This window comes from Sturnira hondurensis, unplaced genomic scaffold (genome assembly GCF_014824575.4).
Source record: "Sturnira hondurensis isolate 20B ecotype Veracruz unplaced genomic scaffold, ASM1482457v3 Scaffold0007865, whole genome shotgun sequence".
In the NCBI taxonomy this organism is placed as follows: Eukaryota; Metazoa; Chordata; class Mammalia; order Chiroptera; family Phyllostomidae; genus Sturnira; species Sturnira hondurensis.
Window position 1 is genome coordinate 990934 of NW_028080496.1, and position 19869 is coordinate 1010802.

At 56.7% G+C, this 19869-nt stretch overlaps 1 protein-coding gene across 1 annotated transcript; it reads left to right on the forward strand.

Annotated features, from left to right (window-relative positions):
• The first annotated feature begins 469 nt into the window (after window positions 1-469).
• Window positions 470-8281, forward strand: MINAR1 (membrane integral NOTCH2 associated receptor 1). The gene is made up of 3 exons (XM_037053472.1): window positions 470-2773; window positions 6326-6580; window positions 7888-8281. The coding sequence occupies exons 1-3, from the start codon at window positions 470-472 to the stop codon at window positions 8083-8085; spliced, it is 2757 nt and encodes a 918-aa protein (XP_036909367.1). The 3' UTR covers window positions 8086-8281.
• The last annotated feature ends 11588 nt before the right edge of the window (window positions 8282-19869 follow it).

A 19869-nucleotide genomic window follows, 5' to 3' on the forward strand; every position in this document is an offset into this window, starting at 1 on the left:
TGTAAGGTGGATTCCTGGGGAGGGAGTTACAAGCTCACGTGTTACAAATACTCTTAAAGCTCTTAATACATTTTTAGTCATTGAAACGTTTGTCCTTGTATTTCTTCATGTGGTACACAGCAAGCTTGACTTAAAACCCCAGCAGTGTTTCTTTTCTTTTCTTTTCAAGACTTTATTTATTTATTTTTGGAGAGGGGGAAGGGAGGGAGAAAGAGGGAGAGTGAAACATCAATGTGTGGTTGCCTCTTGTGCGCCCCCTACTGGGGACCTGGCCCGCACCCCAGGCATGTGCCCTGACTGGGAATCGAACCAGCCATGCTTTGGTTCGCAGACCCACACTTGATCCACTGAGCCACACCAGCCAGGACCTCCCACTGGTGTTTCTTCTAATCCTCTCCCCCTCCCTCTTTTTCGATGCCCTCTCTGTAGAACTGACTCGGAGTCGGCGAGCCTGTGCGAACTCTAAGTCATGGAGGCCGGTCAGGAAACCTCCCTCTTCCTGGTGAAGATCCTGGAGGAGCTGGACAGCAAGCAAAGCTCCGTGTCCTACCAGGACCTGTGCAAGTCCCTGTGCGCCCGCTTCGACCTGCCGCAGCTGGCCAAACTGAGGAGCGTGCTCTTCTACACGGCCTGCCTCGACCCCAGTTTTCCAGCCACGTTATTCAAAGACAAGATGAAATGCACCGTGAACAACCAGCAGTCCAAGAAAATCATGGTGGCCGCGGACATCGTGACCATTTTCAACCTCATCCAGATGAATGGGGGTGCCGCCAAGGAGAAGCTGCCCATGGGCCGGCAGAAGGCACGCAAGAAGGAGGCGTCCTTCGAGTCCTGCAGGCCGGACGCGGAGATCTGCCAGGCGGCCGAGTGCGAGCCCCTGAACTGCGAGCTGGACGGCAGACCTTTCAGCCAGGGCTACCCCACCAGGCAGCCGTCCAAGTGCCGGAAGGTGGACTGCAAGGACTGTCCGCAGTTTGTGCCCGCCTCTGAACCCAACTTCTTGCTGGGTGTCAGCAAAGAGGCCAAGGCCCGCGCCGCCTCGCTGGACAGGCTGCAGGCCCTGGCCCCGTACTCGGTTGCCAGCCCTCAGCCCTGCGAGATGCAGAGGACCTACTTCCCTATGAACATCGAGAACGAGCCCGTCTCGGACCAGGACTCGCTGCCCATCACCCGGAGCATCAAGGAGGCCTTCCTCGCCCACGACCAGCCCTTTGTGGTCCCGTCCTGCGTCCAGAAGAGGAACATCTTCAAAGAGGATTTTCACAACCTGATGACCGTGTCTCCCAGTTTGGTTGGCCCCGCTAACAAGGCAGAGGGGGAGCACGGGGAGCCCCCGAGCCGCAAGGAGCCCCACAAGACACCCTTCTTGAACCACAGCTTTGAAATGCCCTACAACAGCCAGTACCTGAACCCCGCGTATTCTCCTGTCCCTGACAAGAGGCGGGCGAAGCACGAAAGCTTAGATGACCTTCAGGCCTCCACGTATTTCGGACCCACCCCTGTGATGGGGACCCCGGAAGCCAGGCGCTGCCTGGGGAGGCCCGGCAAGCAGACCCCCTGGCCAGCCAAAAGCTGGAGCCTGAACACGGAAGAGGTCCCTGACTTTGAACGGTCCTTTTTCCATCGAAACCCTTCCGAGGAGAAGCTGCGCTATCCAAATGCCGGCGGCCAGTCGCCCAGCTTCCCGGTCCCGGACCAGCGGCCGGCTTACCTCACGCCAAAGGAGCAACAACAGCCCATGCTCCCCATCGGCTACACGGCGAAACCCAGCGGGCTGAAATCGAAGGAGATCCCGTCCGCCCTTGACCTGGAGAAGCATGAACCAGTGAAAAAGTTCAAGGACAAGAGTATCAGCTGCACCAGTGGGCAGCTCAGCTCGGACACCAGCAGCGTGGGCACCCAGACCGAGCAGCACCTGCCGGAGCCCAAGAAATGCAAAGACCTGGGTGCCTCGGGGCACTGCCGGTATGGGGACAGGCACACCAGGAAGCAGTCGGACGACGACTCCGAGATCGTCAGCGACGACATCAGCGACATTTTCCGATTCCTCGATGACATGAGCATCAGTGGCTCGACGGGAGTGATACAATCATCCTGCTACAACAGCACAGGGTCCTTGTCTCAGCTTCACAAGTCCGACTGTGACAGTTCGCCAGAGCGCAACATCCCCAAAGGGGCCAGTGGGCTTCCCGGCAGCAAAGGAGAAAAGGGCAGCCGGCCCGACCATAGCCACCACTCGGAAGAGGAGCTGAAGACCAGCGTGTGCAAACTGGTGCTCCGCATCGGCGAAATCGAACGGAAGCTGGAGTCGCTGTCGGGTGTCCGCGAGGAAATCTCCCACGTCTTGGGCAAGCTGAACAAGTTGGATCAGAAAATGCAGCAGCCCGAGAAGGTGAGCGTGCCGATCGACCTGAACTCCTTGACCAGCGAGGGTCCCTCCGAGGAGAGCGCCTCTCCCCGGATGTTCCGTGCGCACAGCGGCTCCCACGGGCCCAAACTGGAGAACGGCGCCGACTGGTGCTGCTCCGACGCCAGCGGGAGCAACAGCGAGAGCCTGCGTGTCCAGGCCCTGAAGAAAAGCCTCTTCGCTAGGCCGTCCTCCAGGTCGCTGACGGAAGAGAACAGTGCCACCGAGTCCAAAATCGCCAGCATCTCCAACTCGCCCAGGGACTGGCGCACCATCACGTATGCCAGCCGCGCGGGCCCCGGCGAGGAGGAGATCAAGGACAGAGGCCCTGGAGAGAGCAAGGACTGGCATCGAAAATCGAAGGAGGTAATGTCCACGGAAGCTCACGTGACCGGGCGCAGCCCGGTGCGTTCCCCAGTCTTGGGCGTTGCCCCTCGCGTGCCAGCTGCCCTTCCAGGTTTGGCAGAGGCTTTGGGCCCGTCGGAGCAGGGGGCGCGGCACAGGCAGGCGGGTCCTCGCGTCAGCCGGGAGGGCCCGGGCTGGGGGCTGCTGCCGGGCGGGAGACCAAGTCTTCACAGGACAGGGGAAGTGGCAGACGGGCCCGCGTCACTGGAGACAGCCCGCTGTCCTTTCCGAAAGAACAGGAGAGAAGTGACGTAAGAAGTAGGCGCAGGCGAGGTGCCCCTCGGGGGAAGCGTCAGCGGCTGCTGTATAGGAATGACAGGAATTCAGTTAGAAAACAAGATAGACAGAAAGTCGTCCGTAGTTCTACCCCCAACCAGGGACAGTGCCGCCCACAGCAGCGTCCTCCTTCCTGTGTCATTTCTTCCCGCACACGGTCCACTCCGCCCTTTCCCTGAGCGCGACGCGTTTTGCATCTGCGTTTTGCATCTGTGTAGCTGCTGTGGCCTGTCGGTGCCCGAGGGCACACGTGTGCACACATATATGGGCACAGACACACTCACACGTGTACGTACTCACACACACCTGCTCACTGGTGGCCGCTCCTCTGCATCCTGCCTGGGTCTGGTGGACCCTCTCAGTCCCTCCCCTGGTTTTAAAGGCCCGAGGACAGGCCAGGAGTGTCCTGAGAACAGAGGGGCCCCGGTCATCAGAGGGAAGGTGGCGTGGGCTGCAGACATGCAAAACCACAGGAGGAGGCTAGTTCCAAGGGTGCCAACCAGGAGGGGCTTGGGAAGCTGGGCTCTTGGGGCGTTTTCAGGGTCCAGAGTTTGAGGAGGGAGTGAATCTAAAGAGCGATCTATATTCTGACCCCGAAGAAACCTTCGCTGCCCGTGCTGGCCATGGCACAGGGTGCGGTGTGGAGAGAAAGCAGAGTGTACCCTGGCCACTGGCCCTCTGGTCCCTGTTGCTGTCCCGAGCTGCTAGCATCCGGCCAGGTTTCGGGTGCCCTGTGGCGGCGTCAGCGTTGAAAAGCGGCCACGTCGGGCACTCGGACGGCTGGGCACGTCTACAGAAAGGCCAGGCTACACTGAGCGAGCCGTGCCTCCACCCTGTACAGCGTCACAGCCTCGTGAACCCGCCAGAAATAGCCAGAAGTTTCAGGAAGGTCCGTTGACGTGCCTACCCCCAAATTGCTCATTTTCCGCCTGAGTCATCTTTACTTTGTCACCTTCTGTGACCCACTTCTCCCTCCCAGTAGGTGGCTCTTGCCACCTGGGCTGACGCTCCCCAGGGTGGTGACCAGCCCCCCTGCCACCTGAGCTTCAGTCACACGCCTCACAATGCTCGGGGCCTCTTCCCCCCGTGACAGCGCACGTGTCACCAGGTCCCAAACGGGCTCTCCTGTTCCTTCAAAGCCAGCGCTCCCTGCCCCGCCCCCGTTCTGGGGCCACCGCACCGTCAGCTTCCCACACTGTAGGGAGGCCCGTGACCTCCCCGGCGGTCTCACTCTCCCCATACTCAGCTGTAGGCCCAGAGGGTCTGTCTTCCTGGTGCTCTCTGCCTCCCTGCCTCCGTCTACATTTACATTCATGCTCCGCACCATCCAAGCCCTCACCACACCCCGCCTGAGACCTGGGGCACGTGGATACCTGGTCCCTCCCCACCCCTCCCCTCCCTTTCCCTTCCCTTCGTGTTCCTCAAGCCCCACTGTGGAGGGGGCGGGGCGGGGCCCCCGGTTATGGCCCTCCCGTGTCTCCTCATCACCTCAGTGAAAAGGGTCCAACTCCAGGAGCCCAGGGCACGTCCATCCGTCCATCCGCCCTCACAGGAAGCCCCTGGGTCCGGAGCCTGGGCTCTGCCCTGCCTGCCTTTCTCGGAAACACACCGCTCACGCGGGCAGACCCAGCCGAGCACCTCTGCTGGCCAGGCCCTGACTCCCCACCCGGCCTTTCTCCCCCGTGGCCCGCTGTCAAGAACGTCTTGTCCCCTTCTCCGTGCTGACCGGGCTCCTGTGCGCCCCACTAACCTCCTTTATGCTGCAGCCCCTGAAACCTCTGAGGGGGTGACTGCTGGCCTCTCAACGCTCGCCCTCCGCCCTCTTTGTTCTGAGGGAGCGTCTTTAAACTTACGTAGGAAAGCCTGTCACGCGCACACACTGACCGCCGAGTGAGCTCCTGGGCGTCTCCCAGCAGGAGCAGCAAGGCAGGCTTCCCGCCTCAGACGCCCCGGCAGGCTGAAACCCTGCCCGTCCCACTTGCTGTCTGTGGGACCCTGGCTCGCTCTCGTCCCCTCTCTAGCCTGCATTTTGCAGCCGCAGAAAGGGGGGTTACTGAGAGGGGGAACCGAGAGGACCCGCTCTCAGCACTGAGCACGGCAGGGGACACCTGCCCTGCCCCCAGTTTGGTGCGGCCTGGCAGCTGCGGTAGCTCTGAGTGTTGGGTGGTGGAAACGAGCAGAACCAATAACATCAGTGAAGCCTCTTGGAGGATACTGGGCGTTGAGGAGTGAGAACATGAGAGGCCACATCATTTTCTTGTTGGAGTTGGGCAATGGTCACCCGCCTGACTCTGCGTTTGGAGCAGGGTCCCAGGGTGCCAGTGGGAGGGCCCATGCCCATCCCTGCCCCGGGGTGGGTCACACCCGCTCACACACTTCTGCTCCGGCGGGGGCGGGGGGGAGCGGTTTTGCCGGACTATGGCGTGAAAAGGCAGACAGGACAACGCCCTGCCTTCCAGGAGCTCACAGGCCAGCGGAGGACACAGACCAACAGGACAGTGTTGGCCGCTGGGTCTGTCCACATCCTGTGGAGCTGCATAGGTGGGCACTGACCCAGTCCCGGTGGTCAAGGAGTGCTTCCTGGAGGAAGTGACATTCTGTAGAGATCCAAAGGCCCAGCGTTAGAATCAGAAGGTATCAGAAGCCCCCAGCTGTGAGAGTGCCCGGGCCGCAGCTCAGGGACTGAGAACCTGAGTGGCGGCCCACCGTGCCGGGCCCCTACCTGCGCCCACACTGTCCTCCTGAGCGTCCCCCGACCTTCACGGCCCTGCAGGGGTTGCTGAAAATCACCAGAGGCTCTCAGCCTGCTTTCTGGTGTGGCTTCTTCCTTCCAGAGAGGCAGTGTGGGTTCCGCAGCTCCCGGGGAGAAAAGCCTGTATCTTTTACTCCTCGGGACCAGACCCCCCGTTGGCAAAAGCAAGGGGGTAGTAATGGTTAAGCAAAGAGTCTCAGAAGCCAGATGCCGAGGTTGAAACTGCAACCCCACCTCCCGACTACGGGGGGGTCCTGGGCCCCATCTGCTTCCCCTACGTATGAGGCGGGTCGGTGAGAGCAGTGGTGGGCGAGGCCCCGATAGGGCCTTCTGTTCCTGGCACAGAGACGTGGGCTTGCACGTCTGTGTGGGTTGTGTACGTCTGTTGGTGGGTCACTGCATGCTGCTGCGGGGATGCCAGGGGCCTGGAGGTGTGAAGCTGGAGGCAGGGACCTCGAGCCCACGGCCTCTGTGCCCCTCCACAGGCCGACAGGCAGCATGACGCGCCCCCCCAGCACCGCCTGCCCAAGCAGCCCAAGGACGGCTTCCTGGTGGAGCAGGTGTTCAGCCCGCAACCCTACCCCGCCTCCCTCAAGGCCCACCTGAAGAACAACCCTCTCTACACGGACATGCGGCTGACCGAGCTGGCTGAGGTGAAGCGGGGCCAGCCTTCCTGGACCCTGGAGGAGTACCCCCGGAACGTGGGTGACAAGGGCAAGCTCACGGCCCTGGACCTGCAGGTGAGCTTCCGGACATCCCTGGGGGGGGGGTGGCTGGGGAGCTCCCGGGCCCCGCCCTGGAATTCTGAACTTCCTCGGAGCTCAGAGTTTCACCAAGGGGCTGCTGTTTAGTTATCTGTGAACACGTAGCCACGGGAAGCCTCACAGTGGCTGACTTGGGCTGCATTTGCTAACGAGATACGTTTATAAGACTCCGTACCCAGCGCAGGTCCTCACACCTGCTCACAATCCCCAGGCCAGACTGTTCCGTGCAACACCTGGGGTGAGCAGACAGTGGACGCCCAGCTATGGGCGCCTGGGAGCCCCAGACGCATCCTTGGGGGCCAGTCTCCTGGGGCGCAGAGCAAGGTGGGAGCGAGCACAATCGGACAGAGAGTGACCGGCGTGGGTTAGAACCATCATTACCCCACTAGTGACATCATGAAACAGAGCTGAAATCTGTGGGTGGTTTCCTTTGCGTGCGCGTATATGTGTGTGAGAGAGAGACAGGTGGATTATTTACATGCTGATGTTTGGGAGCAGTGAACAATCCAAGAACATGGATATCTGTGAGCATTTCCAGGATTTAGGTGCCCTCGCTTGGAGCAGCAAGGTGCTGTTGCTTTTCTGTGACGTGTATTCAACGCTCGCCATACACAAGAACGCTGCCTTTCTTTGCGGAACTAGAGGAGCACCATCCATGGGGAATGGGGTTCACAGGCCAGGCAGCTCACACACGGTATTTCTCCTGCAGACGGCTCTCCCTCTGGGGACGCGGTGCCTGGCGTGGAGACGCCCTGCCCCACACATCTGCAGACCGTGGCTTGGGGCCGCGGCCTGGGCTACTCCACAGGTGTCTGAAACGGGAACATTTTGTCTTTGGTTTGAATTGCTTATCTGCGAGGTGCATTTGCTTCTCTGGGGACTGACAGGAGCGACCCGATAGTCCTGTGCAAGCTCCATTCTCAGGGACCGTGAGCGGAGCGTATTTCTCAGTGATCGCCCGCTTCCCCTGCGCTGGGCCAGCCCGTCCTGGTTGTGTGCCCTTGAACTTCAGGCTCGTGTGTCTTTGGCCTCTCTGCTTGCTCCTACACAGGAGACCCGCAGGTCTGCTGGGTCAAAACATGACGTTTGTCTTGAAGAAGGGGCAGGTGCAACCGGGGCTGCGTGGGACCCGCCGCAGGCCGGGGATGTGGGCAGTGCTGGGCGCACACCCATCTCACGGCCCCAGAGCACCCCCAGGGGCTCCGGGAGGGACGGCTGTCAGGGCGCCTCCCACCCGGGTTCAAGCACTCACCACCTTTCTAACCTCTCCTCTTCACTTTCAGGCGCAGGAATCTCTAAATCCAAACAACTTAGAGTACTGGATGGAGGATATTTACACTCCAGGCTACGACTCGTTACTCAAACGCAAAGAAGCCGAGTTCCGGAGAGCCAGGGTCTGCAAGATCGCGGCGCTGATCGCCGCCGCCGCGTGCACGGTCATCCTGGTCATCGTCGTGCCCATCTGCACCATGAAATCGTGAGCCCGAGGGCGCCGAGTGGCACGCGGCTCAGGGCCGCCGACGTCTTCCTCCACAGTTTAAAATCGTGCGGCAGCGTGGCACTAGTGTCTTCGAATGGAGATGAAATCCTGGAGGCTTTGCGGGTGACGGCCCCCGGAAAGCATGCATTGCAGACGGAGATCTGCCTGCCTGGGGGCTGTGACTGAATGATGCTCGGATGCATTTTTAATTTCTTTTTAATTTTTTAAAAAGATTTTATTTATTTTTGGAGAGAGGGGAAGGGAGGGAGAAAGAGAGGGAGAGAAACAGCAATGCGTGGGTGTTTCTTGCACACCCCCTCCTGGGGGACTGGCCCGCAACCCAGGCCTGCGCCCCGACTGGGAATCGAACTGCTGACCCTTTGGTTCGCAGGCTGGCACTCAATCCACGGAGCCACACCAGCCAGGGCTTGGATGCATTTTTAGAAGTGCAATAACTTTTCCTACCAAAAGAATGTAATGAACTAGCAGGGATACAAATTGAATTACACGTGAAAAACAAAACAAAAAGAACAGGAAGTTCAGTTAGATTTCTTCCATTTTGTTGGAAGTTTCCCGGTGGGGAATGCGTTACAAAAAAGATATTTCGTACATACCTTTTGGAGGGAAACCGAGGGAGAGAGCCAGATGAGGGGAGACAGGGAGAAGTTCTGTTTTCCCGACACTCTTAGGGCGCTGCGGGCGAGGCACCGGGTGTGTACCCACGAAGGACGCTCCTCCTCTGCAGACTGTCACCAAGGGCTACTGACTTCTCAGTTTCGCCCTCTGTCGTCACGACGCACATCACTGCAGATCTTCACAGAGCCCTCCGGGGCCTCTTCCTCATGCCCACGGGAGGAAGGAGCTGGACTGCCCACTCGTGGCATGAAGTGCACCTTTCTCTGCCTGACAAGCCAAGGAGTTGGGGCCAGGAGTGCTTCCTGTCCCCGCCCCACGAGGTGGGAGGACCGCTTGCGAACAGCGGGGTGGGAGGGCTTAACAGAGCAAATAACAGCCACGCCGAAGGGCGCCCCCCATTCTTGCTTCGGTGAGTGGCTCCATTCCTTGATCATCTGTCTCCCAGGGGGACCAGACGCTCTGCTTCTCACTCCTGAGTCGAAGAGTCAGGAACTTGCCCTTGTGCCTTGAAGAGGAGAGAGAACGGCTACCCCTGACCTTCTAACTGTAACCCACAGTTTCCGCACGCCGCTGAGAGCGGCCACCTCCACGGCTTCACAGACACTGGAAAGCTCGTCCACAGTGGGAGAGAGGCACCTCCCCCAGTTCCGAACTCTGGTCAGCGGCCCAAATCCTAGGATCTATTTACCGGTTTATGCATCTCCCCGTGTGTCTATCTGAGTACCTACTTTCGGTTCACTGTCTTCTCCGTTAGCTAACGTGAGAGCATGGTGTCTTCAGTGTGCCGGGGGGGGGGGAAGGCCACTGTCACTTTGTGGGGATTCGCTCGCCGCTCCCACCTACGGACCGGTGCTTCAACGTCACGGGACAGGAGTCCCTTTCAGTATCCGAGTCGAACATCGTGTCACAGGGGAAGGAGAACGATGGGCAGAAACCGGCTACCCAACTCCCCCGAGGACAAGGAGGGGTGGAAATGCACGTTGGTAGTGAGAATACCCGCTCCGGACGGTGTAAGACATCCCTGAGAGGGGGCTTTGGGAAACATCTCAGCTTTTAAACCAACAGGAGCCCAGCATCCACCCCCAAATGTCCCACGTAATGCTTAGCTTGTTATGTCTGAGTCTGCTGCGCCCCCTCAGAGGTGGTCAGGGCGTCATCTCCTGCTCCTGACCAACGAGGGGTCGGGAACCTTTATTTTCAGAGGTCTTCATGTCATCTGTTTCAGTCTCATGTTTGCTTTGGATGTTCACCTGGGCACCTGAAACACAAGCCTTATTTATCATTGAGGATGATGCGTGTGTGTGCACGCGTGTGTGTGCACGTGTGTGTGTGTGTGTGTGTGTGTGTATTACTGTCCGTGGTCAGAATTTTAGTCCTTTGGTGCTTGGTTTTGGGTTGGGCACGTTAAATAAGGTGGTTTGATTTGCCCCAAAGTGGGTACCAGGTGACTGCCCACGGGGACTGGTCCTCCAAGCCAGCGTGGCTCTGGGACACGTCCTCCTCCCGCCCTCTCCCCGGGGCCCCCAGAACATCGAAGGCAGGCCGGTCCTAGTGTCTTGCTCTGTGATTCGCAGGGAAGGGGAGGAACGCTCACCCAGGGCAAGATGGGTCTTGTCCAATGCCAGTCGGGCCCCTCATTTGCCAGGTAGAGAGAGTCCTGGGGGACGGTCCCGAACCACAGTCGCCACTGCCCTCAGGTGACTCTGTTCCTAAGGGCCCCCCCCCCCATCTGGTTACGGAGGGGCGGGGCCTGCCTGTGAGCCCCACCCCATGCAGGGAAGTGAAGGGACCCATTTCCTTCTGCCCTTTTCACATCTGGGGAAGCAATCAGAGAAATGAGGCTTTGCTCTGAGTCCCGCACAACTTTGAAGTGAACTCAACATCGTGGGCACAGATGGAAGCGTCCAGGTAGGGAGGGACCCAGGGCCAGGGGGTCTCCTCTGGGAAGGGATCCGCTCGTCTGGTGTCAGATTTGGGCCTTCACTGTGACTTGAAGCTCGTGAGTGCTCGGGGTCCTGGGACCCAAGGAAGGTGACATTCTGTTGCCCTGTAGTTGGGTTCTGTCACTCCACGGATGCCCGAGCTCACTACAGCCTTCTCTCCCTGGACCCCAGTCCCACTCTGGCCCCCATAGCACCCTGTTTGCAGAGCCGGTCCAGACCAGAATCTGTCTGGGAGGGGAACATCTGTCCTTCCCTCTCAGAGTCCCCTCTCACGTCCAGCTTCTGGGAGCGCCCTGCGGTGACATGGGAACTGGCCCGTCCCCTGCACTGGGGGCGGGGGGTGTCAACTTCCACCACACGCACAGGCATTTTCACGTAAAGCCTCATTGGTCGTGCCCGAGTCTAAAATAAGGACACCATCCAGATTCACCTCATTCCCCTTGCATTTTGAAAAGTGCACAATCAGATGTCATTCTTTAAGAGATGACTTTGAAATCAGATGCCCTCTGCCAATGACACAACTCAGAGTCACTGCACCCTCTCTCCCGGTCTTAATTTGCTTTGAGCCCAGCCTCGCAGAAAAGCAAAAAAAAAAAAAAAAAAAAAGGTTCCCAGCTCACAGTTCTCAAAAATTTCACACCAGTACCCCCGTCTTTAAATGGCAAACACAGTTAAGCAAATCACACATGTCACCCATTACTCAACCATCATCACCGACTAGGATTTTAGGGCGCTCGGCTCCGTGACTGATAATCTCGAGGCTAGTTTCCCGGATGTGCTGACTGACATTCACTGTCCGGGACGTCGATCCCCGTACTGGGATGGAGGCCGTGCTGCACTGTTTACAGTTCATCAGCCTCGGAGCAACCACAACAAAAGTTCTGCCAACAGTGAGTGATTCTGAGCGGCCTAAACACTTGGGAATGGTGAGCACTCAACAGGGGTCTTATTACGACCGACCTGCAAGAATACCACCGCCCACCGTGTGAACACCAAACCAGTATAGACTGTTGTATTATTGTACTACGGGAACCTTGTATTAAAGGTCAAGAGATGAGCAATTGCTGGTGCCGTTGGAGAGAAAAGGGTACACTTATTAACGATGAGAAGTACAACCCCCTTCCTTATTTATGCCTTAGGGACAGGAGGGCGTGAGGCGTGAGGCATGAGGGGGTGTTTACACGTGGGATTCGGAGGAGCGGGCCCCGGGAGGGCAGGGGGGGACCTGTCTTTTCTGTGTCTGCCCTGAATGGCTCAGCACACTCCTGGTGCTTGGCCGACGTTATATAGACACCAGTAACTAAGCACATTTTTAGATCCTTTTTCAAATGGCTTGTGTAAAACTTGGTTAATGTACTACGGTTGGTTTTGAAGCTATCATGTAAACACCTGCCTCTCCAAATAATCAGAAATAAACAGAAAAAGTAGATCTCATGGGGACGTTGTGTTCTACACGTACGGTCGTAAGAGTTCGGTGGTGTGCAGGGAACATAGGGTGCGCCCGACGAATTTCCGCACGGGGAGCGTGCCGTGCCCTCAGTGTCCACAGGAAAACTCGGGATGTCCAAGCGACCAGGGGACCCCACCCTGAGCGGCGTACACGGGAGTCCCAGGTGCCCCCCAGGAGTCCCAGGTGCGGTGGTCTCTCCCGACCTATTTAACGTGCATTTTCCTGACGACTGATGGGGTTTGCTACCTTTCTGTGTGTTTATCAGCTATTTGCATATGCTCCTTTGTGACTTGCAGGTCCATTTTTTTTTTTTTTTTGGGCCAGGGTTCTGTGAGGCTGCTTGTCTGTTTCTTACTGACTTGAGGATATCCCTACATCTGCTGGAAATGAGTTATTGGTAGATCTACATGACAAATACGGTTTTCCATTCCTTGGGGATCCGTTTTTCACCCTCTTCAAGCTGTCTTTCCGATCGAGGAAAGTTCTTTGTTTTAATCCAGAGAGGCATCATTTTCTTGCAGTATATGATGGGCAGTTTGCATCCTGGTTAAGAAATCTTTACAGGCTCCAAGGTCATGAAGGTGCTCTGTTTCCTTCCGGAAGCTTTGACGTTCTACTTTGCACGGTGAGATGTGTACCCGCCTTCGGGCATGGAGAGTTTTCTCCGGTGTGAGGTAGGGGCTTAAGGTACGCTTTTTCCTTCAATCAGCTCCGTTTATCGGAAGGATCATTCTCCTCCTTCATGTCTGTGGGTATATATATATATATATATGGTTTCCTGGACTGTTTATTCTGCTCCATTTGCCGGTTCATCTGTTCTTATGTAAACACAACATCAGCGCAGTGTTTGTGCCCTACAGTCAGGCATTTCTCACTATGGACAGAAGCTATAGCGCGGTGGACGCTTGGGAAATCCTGTCGTGGAGCCCGGGGAGGGGAGAATGCATCCGCCTTCTCTGATCTCAGTCGGCCACTCACGAGTGTCACCGGGCTCCCTGCTGGCGTCACTGAAGTGACTGAATGTGAGTCACAAGCATGTTGTGGGAAAGCGGTGACTATCTTCACACCTCAGCACTGAAAACAAGTCTCCGACGGGAACGGTGTCTCAGAGACAACAGTCTCAGAGAATGTTGGGGTGACTGTGCAAGGGTAGGAGTAAGGTGACTTATTTTTATGGTAAAATATTAATTCAGACCCACAGTCCAAAGTGGGCGTACAGATCCACTCTACCTGGACTGAATTTTGCCTAAGTCCTCTGAAAAAGTGGATTAAGAAAGTGACATATAAGTAATCTTGTAGGGGAAAACGCTGATCCTTTCTAACAGGACAAGTCAATATAGCATATGCTATTGTAGGGCATTTTAACATTATTAATTTACATCTCTCCCCTGCCCCCGCCGAAGAAGTAGCAAAAGTCAATATCTGCTTGCTTTACTTTCCCTTAGTGAGTGTACTTTTTGAAAAAGCACACACCAGCCCCGGCTGATGTGGCTCAGAGGACTGAGTGCCTGCCAGCAAACCAAAGGGTCATAGGTTCGACTCCCAGTCAGGGCACGTGCCTGGGTTGTGGGCCAGGTCCTCGGTAGGGGGCACAGGAGAGGCAACCACACATTGATGTCTCTCTCCTTCTCTTTCTCCACCCCTTCCCCTCTCTCTAAAAATAGACAGCTAAAATATTAAAATCTTAAAAAGTAAACCACACGCCATCCCGAGGGCTCTAGCATTCAGGCTTTGCGATGGCTCCGGGCGGCTTGCTCCATGGAGAGCCGTAGCCGCTGCGCTTTCCCGGGGCTGGAGCAGGTTCACATCTTGACCAGTCCCTGGCGTGGAGAGGAGGTGGAGCAGGCACCCAGCACTTCGCACAGAAGCGATGCTACGTGACGCAGAAAACACGCCAGCATCAGAAAACAGGACGAGGGCGTCGGGGTCACTGGCCAGCACCCGGCCCTGCGTGTCAACCCACACAACACCGTCTCCTTGCTGTCTCAACTTTCACTTCAACGCGGAGCAGGTTTTGAAAATGCCCGAAAGATTTAATAGATTCTGGGCATGAAATTATTGTTTGAAACCAGCGGGGCAAGCGTGGTTAATGGTACATAACAGTTTCCTTTCGTTTGTCGAGAAGAGCGCCTCATAAATCACGCCTCCTGAGTGATGATGGTCACCCGCGAGCAGAAGACAAGCGCCCAGTGTTTTCACGCTGGTCGCTCGCCGTCATCCCTGGCGTTGAACTTCTGTCAGGCTCCACACTCCCCGGGAGGGGGACTTCCAGAGCTCCTTCTCTCTGGGGCCTGGGCGGTCCAATCCGGGTGTCTCAGCGCATGTACAGTGTGTGTGTGAGGCAGGGCGAGCACACGTGTGAGTGTGTGTGAGGCAGCGTGAGCACAAGTACAGTGAGTATGTGTGCAGCAGTGTGAGCACACATCCAGTGTGTGTGTGAGGCAGAGTGAGACATATTGGTGCGTGTCTGTGCACGCTCTCTCCCTGTGCTGTTGGCGGGGAGAGAGCAGCCCTGCGTGTGGCTGGCGTGCACACGCATCCGCTGAGATGCATCACCGTATGCGGCGTGGCTGCTTGGGCCGGCTGCGAGCTATGAGACGTGTTTCCAGGAGTCTGTGCTCTGGCCGACCTCAGGGCACAAGCACGTTCCTGTGGGAGTGTGAGGGGCACCGTCGAGTGGGAACTAACCTGTCACAGGGTCCACACACGCCTGCAGTCACAGTGGGAGCTCTTCCATGGATGTCCTGGGCCGATGGGCCCCCCTTTTCTGCAAACCTGAGTCTCCCTGGGAAGACCAGCGGCAGAGTTCCACCTTCACTTTTTGTCATCGACGTGAAAGCGGCAGGGACTGAAATCGAGAGGGAGGGAGAAGGACAGGGCCGTGCCGGTGCACTGGTAGGGTGATTCAGCCAAACCTGCGGCACGTTCTACCGCACAGAAAACTGATCCATTCCCTCCACACACCCTACAGACTTTTCAGTGAACGGGGTCGGTGTGCCAGGGACTACGAGAACTGCTGGGGACAGAGCTGTGACCCTTCCAGACACTGTCAGGAGGGACACATGGGGCGTGTCATCACCTTGTCTCACAGTAAAAGGCTTGAAATTGGCCCTGGGGAGGGGCGAGGCAGATGACAAGGGCTTTCAAAGGAGCACCACTTGGAAGTGAAAACAAGCTTTCTGTCCCCACGGTGCCCACGCCGGTGCAGGCCCTGTGCCGTAAGAGGGCCGTGCATGCAGCGAAAGACCCTGAGCCCCACCTGCTGGAGAGGGGCTGAGATCAGCCCCAGCCCCAGGGTGGACACACAGGCCATCCAGGGCCCCTGGGGTCTGATGGTTCCAGCTACCTCCCCCGAGAGCAAGCAGCAGGCTCCTGCAGGGAGCCACGGCCCCCGGCACTGATTGCCATCACCACCCACAGCCTCATTTTACAGTCAAGGAGACAGAGCAGACAAGGAACCTGCCCAAGATGACTCGGTGGGAGGTCTGCGAGTGAAACCCGGGGCTTCCGGGACCGGAGTTCACACTCACATTGAGTCTGCCACACGGGCTTTCACAGTGAAACTGAGTTCCCCGAGATCTCCGGACAAAGATCCCCAGGCCCAGTTTTTGAATGACATCATAGTTTACAGTCTTACTATGGGATGGCACCGGGCCGAGCCCCATGTGGGCAGGCATTCGTTCTGCCAGTGTCTGTGACGTGCCAGCCGCGTGCTGGTCAGGGCTCCGAGGCTGAGAGGCCACGGGGAATGGCACCCACAGTGCCACTGGGTGGTGGGCACGTGATCCACCTAGAAGCTGACGGATGGACAAGGTCGGCCAGTGGTGAGTGACGTGCGTCTCTCCTGACACCACGTTTGAGCAGTGGGCGCTGTCGCCATATCACAGCTGGAGAAGCCAGGGCTCAGGGAGGTCGGCACACATGTCTACCATCCCAGTTAGCGACCTTGAGCTCGAACTTGACTTTGGATTTAAATCCAGATCCCTCCGACTCTGCACCATCACCCACGCAGCCATTGTCAAGGAACAGCGCAGCGTTTCTGACTATCCTTCCCTCCTCTCACTTGGCTTCCCTTCACCCCTGCTACAAAGGCGGGGGCAGGGGGACAGGCTCCAAGGGCTGCAGGGGTGGCACCCGGGTCCCTTCCTGAGGTCGCTGCACCTCCTATCCCGGGAGCGGCTGGGCCCACATTTGGGCAGAACCCGTGCCTTCCGTTCTGAGAACGCCACGTAGAACCCAGCAGGCGAGGGGCCTTCCTGGGCACCAGAGCTTCCCGGGCACCAGAGCTTCCCAGGCACCAGAGCTTCCTGGGCACCAGAGCTTCCTGGGCACCAGAGCTTCCTGGGCTTATCTTTTCTCTGCCCTCGGGTGCTGACGAATGTGTTTGTGTGAAGGCAGAAGGGGAAGCCGAGCAGTTTGTCCCCATAACATTTTCCCTCCGGCCTCATAATTAATTGCAGAGCTCGGAGTTCCTCGATCACTCCTGTAATTGCCCTTGCGGGTGCCTCCTCAGAAGCCGGTCCCAGGCTGGGCCCCTGGAGGCAGCGTTTGCACAGGCTCCGTGAGCCGCCCGTGGGCCTCAGGCTCCGGCCAGCAGAGCATCCCGTTCACTGGGCGCCCGTGTCCAGTGTTAGGCGGCTGCGGAGGCTGCACGTCCCCTCTTCTCTCAGTGACCCCGCCCCCAACCTCCCGGGAGACCCTGCACTGGTGATCTCCCTGCCATGCAAACCGGGAAGGCCCGAGGGGACACGGCACGCGGGGACAGAGCTGTGCTTATGAACCAGAGAGTCCCCGTTGACCTTCTGCCCTCCCAGGAGTCCACCCCCGGATCCTGAAGACTCAACCCGTGTCCTTCATGCAAGTCCACACGCGGGTTCTCAGGGTGCGTTCTCTGATTCCCCAAGCCCCAACAGAGGCCTTTTGCAAGCGTCCTCGAGTCCCACTGCCAAGCTTCCCTCGTCCCCCTGACGGGAGGCAGGGAGAAAACGGTGAGGGTGAAAAAATCCAGCCTTAGAGTGACCTAAAGTACTTGACGGTGGGGAAGAGAAGTCAGCAAGCGTTTTCAAGAATCGATGGAACCGTCTGTCGTTAGCATTTCCGGAACCCGTCCTCCATAACCAGCAGCCAACAACAAGTGGATTCCTACCCACCACGCGGGCGTCTGCAGAAGCCAATGGTGCCCACCCAGGGAGGGTGCTAGCAGGTCCCACCTGCCAGTCTCAGCTCCCCACACCTGCACCTACAGACCACACTTCTGTATAATTTTTTTTTTAATTTTGAGGTAGGATATGTCTGATTCAGACCAGCTTTCACAATGTTGTCCCCGGCACACTTGTCATCAGAATTAGTACAAGAGCAGCGAAACGCAAGCCCGTGAGGGCTGGAGATACTGCTCCCCACCCTCCCTGAGTGTGCCTTGCCCCCTGGGGACGGGGGGGGGGACTCGTTTCCTGAAGACCTGGGGAGACTGTATAATTAGTTGATGGCTGGGAACACATGACTTTTATCTTGATTCTCGACTCTAAAGGTCATGCTTTATCCCACCAGGTTTCACAAGGGTCCCCTGCCATCTGCTCCTGCTGATGCAGACCCACAGCACCAGCAATCTGGACCCTCCCACGTGGGCCACAGCCGCGGCAGGAAGGCCTGCTGCCCACGGCTGACTGCACGCCGTGGCCGGGCAGGCAGGTGTGATCGCCTTCCCTCTTTCCCACTCCCTCCAGCATCTCATTTACAAACTGGGTGCACGGGAGGGGCACCCCACACCCACCGAGGTCACATTGCTGGGGACGATCAGGGCTGGAAAGCGCCCTCCACGTTGCCCAAACATTCTGTGACCCGGGAGGCCGCTCCCTGCTGGACCTCAGGGTCCCCATTAAAAACAAACCTACTCAAAGGATCACGGTTTGATTCCCAGTCAGGGCACATGCCTGGGTGGCAGGCCAGGTCCCAGCAGGAGATGCACGAGAGGCAACCATACATTGATGTTTCTCTCCCTCTCTCCTTCCCTTCCTCTCTAAAGATATAGATAAATAAAATCTTAAAAAAAAAAAAGCCAAACCTACTGACCAACAGCACTGACACTCTCAAGATGATTCAAGTTGGCGATCAGTGATTTCTCTCTGAATTTTCACATTCCTTTGATACTCCTGATAGAATATGTAGGGACTTAAATGACGCACATTCTTATTCACTAGTCGTCAGGCTTGGGAAGAGAAATGCCATTCTTTCACAACGTCCCCAAATAATAGCGCTGCCCAAAATGTGTCCCTGGTGCAGATGCGACCGATGGCTCTCATGGGGCTTCTTGCCATTGTCCTCACGGCACCAGGCCGGGAGAAGTCCTGTACACGCACACCTGAACGGGGAAAAGGTAAACACCCAAGCTACTTAAATGCAGGAGCACTTTCCCTCTGTCCTTATTTGAATTTAATTTTCCAATCACAACACGACCGATTTAAACAGTACGTCCAGAGGAGCCAGAGGAGAGTAAAAATAGAAGCCAGACCGGCAGAGGGGACCTTCACCCCGGTGAGTGGTGGCTGACGTATTCGCAGACGGGAAACAGAGCTGATTGATAAACGATCTTGGGGAGGGAAGGAATGCTGCCTACATTTTTTAACTACTGTTCGATCATATATGAAACTCTTAATTACATAAGCAGTATAGGAATATACTTCCCTTTCTAAAAAGTAAAATAAAACACCACAGGCAAGGCAGAAGTTCCTCTGAGCAGCCTGCCCTGCTCCCCACCTCGCGTTCTTGTCGGGGGTACGTCTTTTTCCTCATTCTTTTGGACACAGAATGATAGAGACGTAAAATCACACGGTTTAGTGGTACAGGTAGAGACGTTTTCCACTCATTGCGGTGACTTGTGTTCCCATCCCTTTTCTGACAGCCCTTCCGTTGCTCCGGGTTCCTCACTGTAAGCACAGCTGCCACGGCCGAGTGCGTGTACCTGCCCCCTCCCCCCACACACCTGGGCCCAGGTGAGATGCTCTTGGAAAGTGGCCACGTTCTTTCACAGTTCCACCATTTCCAGTGTGCATGCCAGCACGTTGCATTTCCCAACTCTTCTGGTTCCGACAGTCTGTGGGTGACGGGTGGCGTCTCCTGGTTTTAATGTGTATCTCTTGAATTAGGGAGCTGGTTGTTTTCCCCTGGATAGTCTTCTCTTATTTACTCTGTTTACTGTCTGATCATTTTTCTTCTGGGTTTTAGGAGTAATGAATTTCCTTCTTCTTCTTTTTAAAAAGATTTTACTTATTTATTTTTCAGACAGAAGGGAAAGGAAGGAGGAAGAGAGGGAGAGAAACATCAGTGTGTGGCTGCCTCTCATGCGCCCCCTACTGGAGACATGGCCTGCAACCCAGGCTTGTGCCCTGACTGGGAATCGAACCAGCGACCCTTCGGTTTGCAGGCCAGCACTCACCAGCCAGGGCTGAATTCCCTTCTAATATTTGTTGCAAATGTATCTTTCCGTGTTGCATGCAACATGCCCCTTCCCACAATATTTTAGTATGTTGTTCACGAGAATAAGGACATTCAGTATGGAACCACAGTACCAACACTAAACTTAAGAAATGATATATCCAGGCTATGATTTCACCTGAGCCACTATGTTTGTTCCAATTATATTTTTATAATGATTTATGTTCTGAATAGCATCCTTCCCCTCTGGTGCAGGTGGGTCTCCCCAAACCCTCCTTCTCCGTCTCCCTCCAGCATTTTCAAGATCCATGAAGAAACGGCAGGG

What these genes read in the sequence shown, in the direction of transcription:
- MINAR1 (XM_037053472.1), top strand. Translation starts at nt 470, where the DNA reads ATGGAGGCCGGTCAGGAAACCTCCCTCTTCCTGGTGAAGATCCTGGAG. An exon ending in GGCATCGAAAATCGAAGGAG is followed by an intron (nt 2,774 to 6,325) that starts GTAATGTCCACG and finishes GCCCCTCCACAG; the next exon opens with GCCGACAGGCAGCATGACGC. An exon ending in TCACGGCCCTGGACCTGCAG is followed by an intron (nt 6,581 to 7,887) that starts GTGAGCTTCCGG and finishes CTTCACTTTCAG; the next exon opens with GCGCAGGAATCTCTAAATCC.